General features: G+C 40.9%; 1 protein-coding gene across 1 annotated transcript in view; it reads left to right on the forward strand.

Moving 5' to 3' along the window:
• The window catches only part of retreg1 (reticulophagy regulator 1), an 81,179-nt gene that overhangs the window by 16,124 nt on the left and 49,432 nt on the right, over window positions 1–15,623 (forward strand). The window contains exon 3 of the mRNA XM_043689682.1: window positions 2,058–2,088. Coding sequence (XP_043545617.1) covers window positions 2,058–2,088 — 31 coding nt within the window. The remainder of the gene's footprint in view (window positions 1–2,057; window positions 2,089–15,623) is intronic.

Raw genomic sequence — 15,623 nt, forward strand, 5'->3', positions numbered from 1 at the left:
ATGTATTTGGAAAGGCAAGGACTGATTAGGGATAGTCGGCATGGCTTTCTGCGTGGGAAATCATATCTCTCAAACTTGACTGAGTTTTTTGAAGAATTAACAAGGAAGATTGAGGGCAGAGCAGTGGATGTGATCTATGTGGACGTCAGTAAGGCATTCGACAAGGTTCTTTGTGGGAGACTGCTGAGCAAGATTACATCTCATGGAATACAGGGAGAATTATCCTTTTGGATACAGAGCTGGCTCGAAGATGGAAGACAGAGTGGTTGTGGAGGGTTGCTCTTGAGACTGGAGGCCTGTGATCAGTGGTGTGCCACAAGGATCTGTGCTGGGTCCACCACTTTTTTTTGTCATTTATATAAATGACTTGGATATGAACATTGGAGGTATCCTTTAATAAGTTTGCAGATGACACCAAAATTGAAGGGGTAGTGGATAGTGAAGAGGGTTACCTCTGATTACAATGGGATCTTGATCAGATGAGCCAATGGGCTGAGGAGTGGCAGATGGAGTTTAATTTGGATAAATGCGTGGTGCTGGATTTTGGGAAAGCAAATCAGGGCGGGACCCATCTACTTAATGGTAAGGTCCTAGGGAGTGTTTCTGAACCAAGAGACCTTGGAGTGTTGGTTCATAACTCCTTGAAAGGGGAGTTGCAGGTAGATAGGATAGTGAAGAAGGTGTTTGGTATGCTTTCCTTGATTGGTCAGAGCATTGAGTACAGGAGTTGGAAGGTCATGTTGTGGCTGTACAGGAGATTGGTTAGGCCACTGTTGGAATATTGCGTGCAATTCTGGTCTCCTTCCTATCGGAAAGATGTTGTGAAACTTGAAAGGATTCAGAAAAGATTTACGAAGATGTTGACAGCGTTGGAGGGTTTGTGCTATAGGGAGAGGCTGAATAGGCTGGGGTTGTTTTCCCTGGAGTGTCGGAGGCTGCGGGGTGACCTTATAGAGGTTAATAAAAGGGGCATGGATAGGATAAATAGACAAAGTCTTTTCCCTGGGGTTGGGGAGTCCAGAACTAGAGGGCATAGGTTTAGGGTGAGAGGGGAAAGATATAAAAGAGACCAAGGAACAACTTTTTCACGCAGTGGGTGATGCGTATTTGGAATGAACTGCCAGAGACAATGGTGGCTGGTGCAATTGCAACATTTAAAACCCATCTGGATGGGTATATGAATAGAATGGGTTGGAGGAATGTGGGCCAAGTGCTGGCAAATGGGACTAGTTTAGGTTAGGATATCTGGTCGGCATATCTAGTTGGACCAAAGGGTCTCTTTCTGTGCTGTACATCTCTAGGAGTCTATGACTCAATGAGATGAGTAGAATTTGGGGTGTCGAGAATGTAGCAGTAGCTATTGATTTCTGAAACAACTGATTAGAAGACTGCATTTCTGCAAAATCAGTCAAAATGACCTCTTGGTACGGATTTTCTTATGTGCTCCCTTATCCTCCTCCCTTAAGCAAGGCTAAACATTTTTAAATCTGATATTCAATGTTGTGCAGTCTAATTCATTAACTCAGGTCTTTTGTTACTTGTTGAAGAACACGTTCTATTTTGAAACCCAAATAAATGACAGATTTGCAGCTATCAATAAAGAAAAGGAAAATCAAATGTTGCATGGATTTTGTAAAATAGTTCATGCTGCATATAAATGTGTTGTGTTCTGTTTTAAAACGTTTCGTGGAAGATTCGCTACGGCTAAATTGTTTATTATAAAATAAGAGCCTCAGAGCTCAAACAAAAGCAGAAATTACTGGAGAAATTCAGCAGGTCTAGCAGCATCTGTGGAGAGAAAGAAGGATCACTGGATTCATTGTGAACTGTTTTCTCTCATCAGATGTTGGCCAGATGTGCTGAGTTTCTCCAGCAATTTCTGCTTTTGCCTTTGTGGCTCTGAATATGGTATCTAAACCACATTGGTGAACATGTTGCCAAGTGCTAAATCCTTTTCTCTTACTGCATTTATAGCATTAATAAGAATCCAATTTAACTGACAAATGCAGTGTGTAATTCATGTATGATTTTGCTAACACTGTGTAACTTTTCAATAGGTTGGAGGAGAAGCAAGATCCTGAACGGAAGGTATGTGCCATAATAAACGTTTTTTAAGCTCTTAATTGAATGCTGCAGACGCTGGTTTCCTATTATCAAGTCACCCTTAATTTACATAGAGTCCTTGACACAGCTTTAACTCCCTCAAAGCCAGCTGTCAGCATGAATACTGGTGGGTTTTTTGTCAGCTAGGGCTCCTTGATTAGGTCTGTTAATCCAGGTCTAATCAGTGAACTTGTATTCTAACCTAGCTGACCCTGTCACTATATTCCACCCCTTTTGAATTTGGGGGGGATTTCTGTTTATAATTCCTCCCGGGGCATTATAGCATTGGGTCAAGTTCCGAGGAGAAAGTGAGGACTGCAGATGCTGGAGATCAGAGCTGAAAATGTGTTGCTGGAAAAGCGCAGCAGGTCAGGCAGCATTCAAGGAACAGGAGAATCGACGTTTTGGGCATAAGCCCTTCTTCAGGAAGGGCTTCATTCCTGAAGAAGGGCTTATGCCCGAAATGTCGATTCTCCTGTTCCTTGGATGCTGCCTGACCTGCGCTTTTCCAGCAACACATTTTCAGCTTGGGTCAAGTTCCGACAACTCTGATTCTGATACGGGCAGTATGTAATGCCCAGTACCTCTGACACTGCGACCAGAGTATCTTGGAGGAATTCATTCTCTTTTAAGCAGCATGAGCATCTACTGTGTCCATCTCTGATGTCAAAGTTTCTCCCTTTTTCCTTCGATCTCGCTGTGTCTCTTCTTTCTCTTCTACCCCCTGGCTCGCTAGTGTGCGCGCGGCTCAATTGTAGAATTTGAACGCAGATTGGAAAAATTGCTTTGTTGCTGATACCAAGTGTCTTTCAGTTTAGGTAATCTGTGATCTATTTGTTTTCTGATAATTATTGGTACCATAACAATATTGCTTGGGTGGTTCTGTTTGGAAGAAATATCAGTCGTTGTAGAGGCGGACATTTACGTTGGTCCCAGTGATTTTTGTATGTATATATGTGTGTGCACACAGTGTTACTTCTCTCCAGCCTTATTGTTGTGACTATAAGTAAAAATAAATGGTTTGGAGATGCATCGTCGTTAAAATAATGGCTGAGGAGCGATTTGTAAAGACAGTTGGCATTCTAAGACATTCCATCTTGTTTGGCTATATTTTCCAACATTTTATTTCACTCTATAAAGATAGAAACACTTAATTTTCAAAAAAAACCTGAGATTTTTGCTTTTTCTTGTGTAGATATTTTCATGTGATTTGTGTTGTTTGAACTAAAACACAAATTACTGGAGAAATTCTGCAGGTGGAGCAGCATCTGTGGAGAGAAAGCAGAGTTAATATTTTGAATCCAATAACTCTTCTTCAGAATAAACTGTTCAAAGTAAGCCAGGGAAGAATAAAACCTCGACAGGTGATTAATGGGGGTCATTTGAAAAGGGGAAAACCGATTAAATGTGCTAAAAACAAACAGCCCATGTCCTGACTGGAATTTTGGGCGAGTTACAGTGTAAAAGACATGAAAGGAAATTTTCAGGCTCTAAAATGGTTTAAACTTTAATTAGAATCTTGATGGCCACAGAGTTTCCAAGTGGCAAATGAGATGCTGTTCCTCCAGCTTGTGCTGACCTTAGGTGAAGCCTATAGCAAATCTGAGACACCCATGTTGACATGGGAACACTGTGCTAAAGTGGTAGGCAAATGGAAACTCGAGGTCATCTTTGCAGACAGAATGTAGGTGTACTACAAAGCAATCACCTAGCAACTGTCTAATCTCCCCACTGTAGAGCAATGAATACAATAGGTAAATCACTGCTTTACCTGGAGGGTATGTCTGAGTGCTTGGAGTGTGAGGGAGGCATTAAATAGGTAACCGTTGGATCTTGTGTGATTTGCATGGGAAGGTGCCATGGAGTGGGGTAATAAAGGACCCAGGATTTCACAGGAGGAATGATTCCTTTGGAATCTTGGCAAAGGTGGGGGCAGGAATATGTCTGCTGGTGATTTCCTGCTGGAAGTGGCAGAAACAGCAGCTTATGACCCTTTGGATGTGAAGATTGGTCAGGTAGAAAGTGAGGATCAAGGGGTCTTTATTGTTGTGAAGGGAAGAGAAGGTAGAAGTGCGGAAATCAGTCAGATGCAGATTCTGGTTTTGTTTCAATTACCAGGTCAGCAGTTCTTTTGTTTGTTTGAACTAGTTCAGTTCGGTGTGGGGTAAAATGGAATTTGATTACTTTTTCTTTTGAAGTTTATATTTTCAAAGTGGTTTGGCTGATAGCGGTACTTGGATGGATAGTGATGACACAAGGTGCCTGATATGGAGTGGTTGGAATTGTTGAATCTATTCTCAGGTTGAAGTAAATTGTTGAACATCTTTGAAAGCACAAAGCCAGAACATTTGGCGATTCACCAGTGTGTGTTTAGATCAGTGGTCATCGTTAAACTTGAAGTTGATTTTAGCGCTCTCCTGAGGGAGGGCTGTACTCTCATCAAGAGATTGTAGCAGGAAATCAAAGCACGTCCCCATGATTTATATAGCAAGCTATTTTAAACAACAGGGGCTGTCACTCTGGTTAATAAAATAGTGAAAGTCATTTAATACGAAGGTCGTGACTGATAATATCAAGGAAAGTAATTCTGAAAGTCATCCTGTGCTGGGAAATTTCAGTTCCTGTCATAAACAGAAATAAATGCAGTATTAAGATGAAGTAATGTCACAGAATAGAAAATGTTGAACTTTGTCTTTGTCAAACTGAAAACCTTGAAGTTATTTGAAAAATTACTGGGGAGAAAGTGTCTTTGCACATTTTAAACAACTTCTTGGCCACTTATTAGCCAACAGCAGTAGGATTCCAAAAAGTGGTGAGCTGTATTTGTATGTGACCTGAACATCTGAATATAAGAAGGGTGAAAATTATGGAAGTTATTTGAAATAATAGTAATCTTCCAGGTGAGGGGAAAAAAATCTGAAATTGTTACTGTTGTGCATCAGTTAAAGGTTAGGTTTCTGTTGCAGTCATTTATCAAAGACTAATCACAGGACAAAACAAAAGTTTAAATAGGTACAGTGGTTTTTGTTAACTCCTTTGGAACAACAGTAAATGGTGCATGCAAATTTGCTTGCTGCTCTGAAATCAAAATCTGAGCTATTATGTTGTGGTGAGACAAGCCAAACATATTCATCATAGAGAGGAGGCAATGTGAGAGGATTCGGGCAGTGAATATGTGGTGCATTCCTTTTGAAACCAATTATGCACAGATATTTTGAACTCGTAGAATCATAGATTCCCTACAGTGTGGAAGCAGGCCATCAGCCCACTGAGTTCACACTGACCCTCTGAAGAACATCCCACCCAGGAGTCCCCCACCCCATGTAGCTGTATTTTCCAAGGATAATGCCCAGGGGCGGCATGGTAGCTCAGTGGTTAGCACTGCTGCCTCAGTGCCAGAGACCCGGGTTCAATTCCCGCCTCAGGCGACTGTGTGGGGTTTGCACATTCTGCCCGTGTCTGCGTGGGTTTCCTCCGGGTGCTCCGGTTTCCTCCCACAGTCCAATGATGTGCAGGTCAGGTGAATTGGCCATGCTTAATTGCCCGTAGTGTTAGGTAAGGGGTAGATGTAGGGATATGGGTGGGTTGCGCTTCGGCGGGGCAGTGTGGACTTGTTGGGCCGAAGGGCCTGTTTCCACACTAAGTAATCTAATCTAATCACTGCTGCCTCACAACGCCAGGGACCTGGATTCGACTCCAGCCTCGTGTGACTGTGTGGGGTTTGCACTTTTTCTTTTCCCCATGTCTGCGTGGGTTTCCACCGGGTGCTCCAGTTTCCTCCCACAGTCCAAAGTTGTGCAGGCCAGGTGAATTGGCCATGCTAAATTGCCAGTAGCGTTCGGTGCATTAGTCAGGGTAAATATAGGGGAATGGGTCTGGATGGGTTACTCTTCGGAGAGTTGGTGTGGATTTGTTGGATCGAAGGGCCTGTTTCTCTATTGTTGGGAAGCTAATCTAATAATCCAGTTGGACTTCATATCCCTGGACATTATGTGCAATTTAGCATGGAAAATCCAGGCTACATGGATGTCTTTGGACTATGGGCGGAAATTGGAGCACCTGGAGTACACCCGTACAAACTCAACACTGACAGTTGCCCAAGGGTAGAATCGAACCTGGGTCTGTGGTGCTGTGAGGCAGCAGTGCTCACCACTGAGCTACTTAGAAGACTTTGAGAAGATTTCAGGCATTGGAAATTCCCCACATTACAAAATAATTGGGGCCTGTGGGGCGAAAAGGTGCATAACCATCACATGGTACACAATAAACAAATGTTGCTTTTGGTGTCAAAAGAATGTCTTAATGTATTTAGGAATTCATGTGCGATCAAATGAAGACACCATGTGCTTCATGAAAGTGGCTCATATCTGACAAGTTTACTATAGTTTTTGGAAGGTGAAAAAAAGGTTAGTAATGGAAAATTAATAACATTGTAATTAATAGCAAAATATGGTACATACTCAAAATTCAAAATAAAAACAGAAAATGTTGGAGAAACTCAGCGGGCTTGGCAGCATTCATAGAGAAAGATAAAGAGTAGCTGTGTATGCTTGGATTTCCAAAAGACACTGATCTCTGTTACCCGACAGGGTAAATGAGATTGGGGTAGTAAATTGAATAGAGGTTTGATGAATGGTTAGGAGCATTTTCAATGTGTGCATTCAACTTGTAGAATGTACAACAATCAGTGCTGGGATCCTATAGATTGTAAATAACTATTCCTGACTAATCTCTGTGCTTTAAGCTTAAAGTTTTCCGATGCTATAAAGTCAGATAGGAATGCAAGCTGTGAGGAGCACTGACGAAACTACAAAGATATAAAGACAGATTGACTAAATCGGCAACAAAGTGGCAATGGAGTATAGTGTGCTTCAGTAGTAAACACAAAAGTGGAATGTTTCTAAGCAAGTTTGAAACCAATAATTGATGATCAGGGAGAAATTGGTGTACTCCTAGAATAGACAAAGTGTGTAGATACAGCAAGTTGTTTGAAGGCAAATGACATGTTGACTTTTCTTGCAAGGCAACTGGATTACAAAAATTAAGAAATTGTGTTCCAGTTGTACCAGGCTTTGGTGAAACAATACCTGGAGTACTATGTTGTTTTGATCTCCATATTTAAGAAACAGTATATTTGTATTTGAAGTCGCTCAGCAAAGGCCTGTGAAGAGGGAGTTGCCCTGCGATGCAAAGCTGAGTAAGTTGGGCCTATAACTGTTTGTTTGGAGCTTAGAATGAGAGGAGATTGTGTTGAAATAAGATTCCCAGTTATTAATAAACTCTGGGTTTGGGGAGGGGAGCTGGGGGAATCTGGAACAGTGTGATCACAATTTCAATATAACAGGCCAATCACTTAGGACTGAGATGAGGAGAAATATCTTCAGTTAAGGTTGCAAGGTTTGAATTCACCACCCTAAAAGGTTATGGGTGCTCAATTGTCAAGTATATATAAGGCTGTAATAAATCAATGTTTTTGTTTTAATCCCTGGAGGAAGATAGGGTTATGAGCAACAAGCAAATGAATTGGATTTGAGGTGAAAGTTCAGTCATATGTCACAATACTGTGCCTTTAAACATGCATTTTGTCTTGTTTCCCTTGCAAAGGGGTGTTATCACAGTGGTGCTGAAATGTCTCCTTCAGGTAGACAGTTGGTAAACAGATTTTACTTGGTGTCATATAGTCCTCATACGGTCCTATAACATAGAGACAGGTCCTTCAGCCTAAACTGGTCTGTGCTGACCAGAATGTCCATCCATGCTAACTCTATTTCCCTGCACTTTGTCCATATCCTTGTAAACATCTCCTATCAACGTGTTTGTCCAAATGCCTTTTAAATGTTGTCATTGGTGTTATGGACCAGGCCAGACCCCTCAAGCATTTCAAGAAAGTAGCACGGATCCTAACTTCTATAGTTGTTTCAAACAGGTGAAATGTGTATGTACCAGGAGTGATGCAGCTGGCCCAACTGCTCTGTTCCAAACAAAACAATTTATTTATGCATGAACAAATGAAAACTACATTTATAGAAACATAACGATTTGAAAACCCAGTTGACTACATTGCAGTTTAATGATGCTGTTCCAAATTCCTGCAACAATCTCCATAAACATACCTTGGCAAAAAAGGTAAAATCAAACCCAGCGTCTTACAGGAGATTGAGAGATGGCAGAGAGATTCAGCATGGAACACCTTCAATGTAGCTTTTTCTCTGACCAGCCTCAAAAACCAACTGCTTGATCAAATCAGACCAAACCAGAGAAAAGCAGAGCTGGGAGAACTGGCCACTCCCCGTTCAAGTGTTTGCTTTAAAAACAGAAGCTTTTTCAAGTAGATGGGCCCAGACATTCTGGAATCTATGCGTTTATGAACCTTCTGAAAAAAGAAACTAAGAATACCTAACCTTGTTAAAGGAGCAGCATCATCACAATGTACCCACCTTAACCACTTCTGCTGGCAGATCACTCCAGATGTGTACCACACTCTGTCAAAAACAAATTGCCCCTCAGGTTCCCATTTGTTCTTTTCCCTTGTACCTTTAAATTGGTGCCCTCTAGTCCTCAATTTCCCAACTCTGGGGGGGAAAAAAGACTGAGTGCATTCACCCTATCCATGCCTCTCAATCTTATAAAAATTCTGTAAGGTTCCCCCCTCAGTATCCTATGTTCTAAAGGACAAAGTCCTAACCTGTCCAACCTCTTCCTATAACTCCGTCCGTTGAGTCATGGTAACATCCTTAGAAATTTCTTCTGCACTCTTTCCAGTTTAATAACATCCTTACTATAGCAGGATGACCAAAACTGAGTGCAATATTCCAAATGTGGCCTCACTAACGTCCTGTACATTTGTAACATAACTTCCCAACTTCCATACTCAGTGTCCTGACTGAAGCCTATTAAGCCAAAAGCCGCTTTCACTGCCCTGTCTGTGTGACTCCACTTCCAAAGAACTGTGGAACTCCCAAGATCCCTCTATTTCACTTCACTCTAAGGCCTGACCATTCATCATGAAACTCCTTCCTTGATTTACCTTCCCAAATGCAAAACCTCAAACCTTTCTATATTGAACTCCATTTGTCATTTCGTGGCCCATTTCCCCAACTGGTCAAAACCTCCTCACTGCGAAGTTCTCCCTGTTTTTGTTCTCTATGGTAATACAATTGAGTGGGCAGGGTCAGGGCCCACACAGACCCAGGAATGACTTCAGTGTTGCTTTCAAATTGTTGAGAAGATGATTTCTGTTGGCTGTTGGAGCTAAAAACTTGAGTTCTGTACTGCTGAAATGAAGTCTGAGCAAGACTCTTCCTCTTAAATCGAAAGGCTAGATTATTTCTTTTGCCTTTCTTTCTGGACTGGAGAGACAGCATGTGTGACAGTGCTGTTGAATTGCCTTTGCCAATGGTACATTTATGGGATGCTGTCTTTTTGGAACCGTTTGATTAGTGGTTGAATGATATGTTATCTTATTAAGTATTTCCATAAAGTTCTGCCAATTCTTCCTTTTGTTATATTTTAGCTGTGTTATAAGCATAGTGTATTTTGATTAAAGCTTAGGGACAAATTTGAATCCTATCTGGAACACCGTGCCTTACACGTGCCTTTTTTTAAAAAGTAAGAGTTTGGCTATCTCCATTATGTACTTTGGAGGAGCTGGTCTGGTCCACAATGTGTGACTGGGCTGTGTGATAAATAAAGAACAGTACAGTACAGAAACCAGCCGCTCGGCCAGCCAAGCCTGTGCCGTCAAGCATCAGAGTTGGAGGGATGACCGTAGAGGTTTATAAAATCATGAGCATGAATAGGATCACCTTCCTTGGGTAGGGGACTAGAGAGCATAAGTTCGGGTGAGAGGGGAAAGATAGAAAAGGGATCTAAGGGCCAACTTTTGAAGTGGTGGAGGCTGGTACAATTGAAACATTTTAAAAGACATCCGAATGGGTACATAAGGGGTTTGGAGGAGATATTGCCAAATGCTGGCAAATAGGACTGGATTAATTTTATGGTATCTGATCAGTGCGGGCGAGTTGGATTGACGGGTTTTTTTCCGTGCTGTACAACTCTGATTCTGACATGTGATGCCTTTCTAAACTAAAAATCTTTTGCCTCCCTGTTATCTGTACGCCTCCATTCCCTGCCTGTTCATGTATCTGTCAAGATACTTTTTAAATGTTGCGATTGTAATCGCCTCCTCCACCACCACCTCTGGGAGTGCATTCCAGGCACTTATCCCCCTCTGTGCGAAAAAGAAAATTCCCTCTCGCACCTCCTTTCAACTTAGCTCCTTTTACTTGAAACCTGCGTCCTCTAGTAATTGATATTTCTAATAATTTTGTAAACTTGTCTAGTCACCCCCTCAGCCCCTGAGGTTCAATTAAATACGAACCAAGTTTGTTCAATCTCTCCCCATAGCTTTATTAGAGAAGCAAAACTGGGAAAAGAAAACAGCTATGAAACTTAATGGAGTTGGTACTGGCATAGTTTTGAAAGAATGTTTTTAAATATATTTGATCTTTCAGTTATTGGAATGTGATACAACCATCAGTATATTTAGAAGCAAGCAACATAACCAGGCAATGACTGACTCATACCCATATCATGTTCCCTGTGTCAGAGAAATGTAGAGAATGTTGTTATTTTTCTGCAAAGACTTTAGTAGACAATCATCATTCAAGGGACTGACTTGGGAGAAACTACTCCTCAACTACATATTTAAAAGTAGCTGTGACAGAAGATCAGAAGAACTTAAACCTGTGACGGCTGAAAGGAATATTTTTGATCAGCAATAAGGTATTTAAAAATCTGTTCTGAGATTGGTTCAATGTTTTTATTTTAAATAACTGTCAACTATTGCCAAATTAGTTCTGGTATAAACTAGTTATTCTTCACACCTACCTACACATTTTATTTTATTACGACATGGTTTCATTCCTTGTATGATGATCACTGGATTTAAATGCTAATTTCCTTTTTTTTGAGAAATACCTAGATAATCCTGTTTATTAAAGGGAATTTATTTGTTCAGCTTTTTAACCCTTCCAGAAGAGTATTGAAAGTGTAGAAATTTTAAGAAAGCATCACAGAATAAATTTGGTGTTGAAAGAAAGTATTTTTCATCCTCAAACCCCCTTGAATATCTATATTGTACAAAGTTAAAAATCACACGACACCAGGTTATAATCCAACAGGTTTAATTTGAAGCACACTAGCTTTCGGAGCGACGCTCCTTCATCGGGTGATAGTGGAGGGCTCAATCCTAACACAGAATTTATAGCAAAAATTTACAGTGTGATGTAACTGAAATTATACATTGAAAAATTGATTGTCTGTTAAGCCTTTCATCTGCTAGAATACAGTGATAGTTTCACTTTCATGTGTAAATCACAAAACATTTTTTTAAAAAGTTGCATTCTCTGGTTAACTGTTAACAATGGTGATAGCTAGACAATATGTTGAAGGTGTTGGCCCCTGCGTTCTCTGTCTATGCCATGATGTTTAGATTGATTCTAATCTAAAAAGTGAGATAACGGAGTTTTACATAAATTCATGCAGTTTTTGAGCAAAGTACAATGTAACCTCCAAATCATATCTTGTACAATTTATCCCAGAAACTCTTAATATGTACCTTTTTTTTTGAAGAAGGTGCAAGGTAAATTTTGTGTGTTTGGCTCTTGGCATGGAGCTTTTTCCAAATAATATATTTTTGGAAATTGAGGTTGATGGTCAGTATACTGGAGTTTTGAGCTATCTGATTGCAGACAGATCTTTGTAAACAGTGTCTGTTAATTTTCCACGTCATTCAGTTATTTACAGCATCTTTTCAGTTTTGAAAAGTAGATTTCCATTTTACTTCCAATCAATGATTTGGACTGAAACTATTTTGACAGACTGTTAACTAAATCTTATTGTTTTATGGAGGTTGACAAATGACAATCATTCAGAATGTCATGTACAATTTTCATATGAAAACAAAATATTGAAAACAAAAGCAGAATGCTGGAGGAACTCACCATCAATGGACAGAGATATGTTCAATGTTTTGAGTGAGTAATTCCGAGCTGCAGAAGTAACACCAGACTCAAAATGTTAGTTCCGTCCCTATCGAGATCTGCTGAGTTTTCCAGTATTGTTTGAATACATTTTTCATGACTGTTTCTGAAAAATATACAGAATATGTTAAACAAACTTTTTTTTTTGTAAGAGGTAGCAATATGGGATAGACTTGGAAAAATATTTCAACCCTCTTTAAGGACCCATTTTCCAATCTGTTTTAACCTCAGTATTTCACTATAGAGTCAAATCGCAGGGAAACAAACCCTTCAGTCAAACTCATCCATGCTGAAGTTTCCCAAGCTAAACTACTCCCTTTGCCTGCCTTTTCATTCCTCATTCCTCTGTGCCCATTGATGGCCCATCTCCAAATTGTCCAAGATCTCTCACCACCTTCTGCAGCTCCCAGAAGTCTCCAATTTAGGTCTTCAGTGTTAATCAGTCCACTGCAACCAGCCATGCTTGGGCCTTTAGCTCTGTGATTCCCTCCCAGAATCTCTCTCCTCCTCTTAAGAAGATAGATGGTAAGGAAAAGCAAGGGAATGAGATTGGTGAGCCTGACTTCAGTGGTGGGCAAGTTGTTGGATGGAATACTGTGGGACAGGATTTACATGTATTTGGAAAGGCAAGGACTGATTAGGGATAGTCAACATGGCTTTGTGCACTGGAAATCATGTCTCACTAACTTGAGTTTTTTAAAGTAACAAAGAGGGTTGATGAAGGCAAGGTGGTGGACGTGCTATATATGGACTTCAGTAAGGCATTTGACAAGGTTCCCCAAGGGAGATTGGTTAGATCTCATGGAATACAGGGAGAACTAGCCATTTGGATACAGACCTGACTCAAAGGTAGAAGACAGAAGGTGGTGGTGAAGGGTTGCTTTTTAGACTAGAGGCCTGTGACCAGTGATGCGCCACAAGGAGCGGTGCTGGGTCCACTACTTTCACATTTGTGTGATTATAGGAGGTATGGTTCGTAAGTTTGCAGATGACACCAAATTTAGAGGTGTAATGAACAGCGAAGGAGGTAACCTCGGATTACAACGGGATCTTGATTAAATGAGCCAATGGGCTGAGAAGTGGCAGATGGAGTTTAATTTAGATAAATGTGAGGTGCTGCATTTTGGGAAAGCAAATTTAGCAGGACCTATGCTCTGAATAGTAGGGTCCAAGAGAATGATGCTGAAGAAAGTGACCTTGGAGTGTAGGTTCATAGTTCCTTGAAAGTAGAGTTGAAGTTAGCTGGGATAGTGAAGAAGGCATTTGGTATGCTTTCCTTTATTGGTGATAAGAATTGGGAGGTCATGTTGTCACTGTTGGAATATTGCGTGCAATTCTGGTCTCCTTTCTGTCAGAAAGATGTTGTGAAACCTGAAAGGGGTCAGCAAAGACTTAGAAGGACGTTGCCAAGGTTGGAGGATTTGAGCTATAGGAAGTGGCTGAATAGGTTGGGGCTGTTCTTCTGAATGGAAGAGATTGAATGAGAGTTTAATTTGATGACAGTAGGGGAGTAATAACAAATGACTATCGAAATGGAGTGAGAGTCATCGGCATTGCTGTATGAATGTCATCCCCACTTCCAGAATGTTTACTCAGTGCAATTTAACTCTTTACCATTACATTAATGTCCAGAGAGATATATTTCCATTTAATCTTTTAACATTAATCCCTCAACCACCTGTTTGATCACCTTCTCAAAGAACTCAGTAAGGTTTGTGAAGCATGACCTACCCTTCACAAATGTGTTGACCATCCCTAGTGAACTTATTCCTTTCTAGATGATTATGAATCCTAACTCTTATAACCTTTTTCAACACTTTACCCAGAACCAAAGTAAGGCTCACAGGTCTATAATTACCAGGATTATCTCTACTCCCCTTGTACAAGGGAACAACACTTGCTATCCTCCAGTTTTCCGGCACTATTCCTATAGACCATGACGACATAAAGATGGAAGTCAAAGACTCTGCAATCTCTTCCCTGGCTTCCCAGAGAATCCGAAGCTAAATCCCATCCAGGCCAGGGGACTTGTCTATTTTCTCACTTTCCTCAATTGCTATCACCACCTCCCTGTGAACCTCCATCCTATCTAGTTTCGTAGCCTGTATCTCTGTATTCTCCTCAATTACATTGTCAGTATTCACACTAGAAAAAGACAAAGTTTCATTTAGCGCTTCCCCTATCTCCACGGACAACTTCCCATTACTATCCTTTGATTAGCTCTAATCCTACTCTTGTCATTATTTTATTCCTGATATACCTATATAAATCCTGAGGGTTTTCTTTGATCCTATCTGCCAATGATTTCTCATGTCCTCTCCTGGCTCTTCTTAGCTCTCCGTTAGGTCTTTCCTGGCTAACTTGTAACTCGGAAGTTCCATAACTGAGCCATGGTCATAACATAAGCCGCCTTCTTCCTTTTGACAAGAGATTCAACTTCCTTTGTAAACCATGGCTTTTACACTTGACAACTTCCTCCTGCCTGATAGGTACATATTTAACGAAGACCCCGCAGTAGCTGGTCCTTGAATAAGCTCCATATTTCAATTGTGCCCATCCCCTGCAGTTTCCTTCCCCATCCTATGCTTCCTAAATCTTGTCTAATTGCCTTTTCCCAGCTGTAACTTTTGCCCTGTGATGTATACCTATCCCTTTCCTTGACTAAAGTAAACATAATCAAATTGTGGTCATTATCACCAAAATGCTCACCTACCTCCAAATCGAACACGTGGCCGGGTTCATTACCCAGTACTAAATCCAATGTGGCCTTGCTCCTTATTGGTCTCTTTACATACTGTCATGAAATCCTCCAGCACACATTGGACAAAAACTGACCCATCTAAATATACTTGAATTATAGTATTTCCAGTCAATATTTGGGAAGTTGAAGTCCCGCAAAACAACTGCCCTGTTACTCTCGCTCCTATCAAGGGTCATCTTTGCAATCCTTTCATCGACATGTCTGGAACTATTTGGAGGCTTATACTTTAAAAAAAAAACTCCAACACCGTAACCTCTCCTGTTTCTAATCTCAGCCCATATTACCTCTGTAGACGAGTCCTCAAATGTCTTTTCTGCAACTGTAATACTGTCCTTGACCAACAATGCCACACCACCCCCTGTCTTACCATCTTCTCTGTTCTTCGTGAATCATCTAAATCACAGAACCAGCAGTAACCATTCCTGTCCCTGCTCTACCCAGGTCTCTGAAATGGCCACAACTTCGTAATCCCAGGTACCAACCATTTTGCAAGTTCACCCACCTTTTTGCAGATGCTCCTGGTTTTGAAGTAGATACACTTCAAACTACCTTCTTGCCTGCCAGTGCCTTCTTGCGACCTCGAAACATTAGTTCTGACCTCACTACTGTCAACGTCCTATATACTCGAACTACAATTTAGGTTTCCATCCCCTTGCTGAATTAGTTTAAACCCACCCAAAGACCATTAGCAAATTTTCCTCTCCAGCATATTGGTA

Source organism: Chiloscyllium plagiosum, chromosome 5 (assembly GCF_004010195.1).
Source record: "Chiloscyllium plagiosum isolate BGI_BamShark_2017 chromosome 5, ASM401019v2, whole genome shotgun sequence".
Classification (NCBI taxonomy): Eukaryota; Metazoa; Chordata; class Chondrichthyes; order Orectolobiformes; family Hemiscylliidae; genus Chiloscyllium; species Chiloscyllium plagiosum.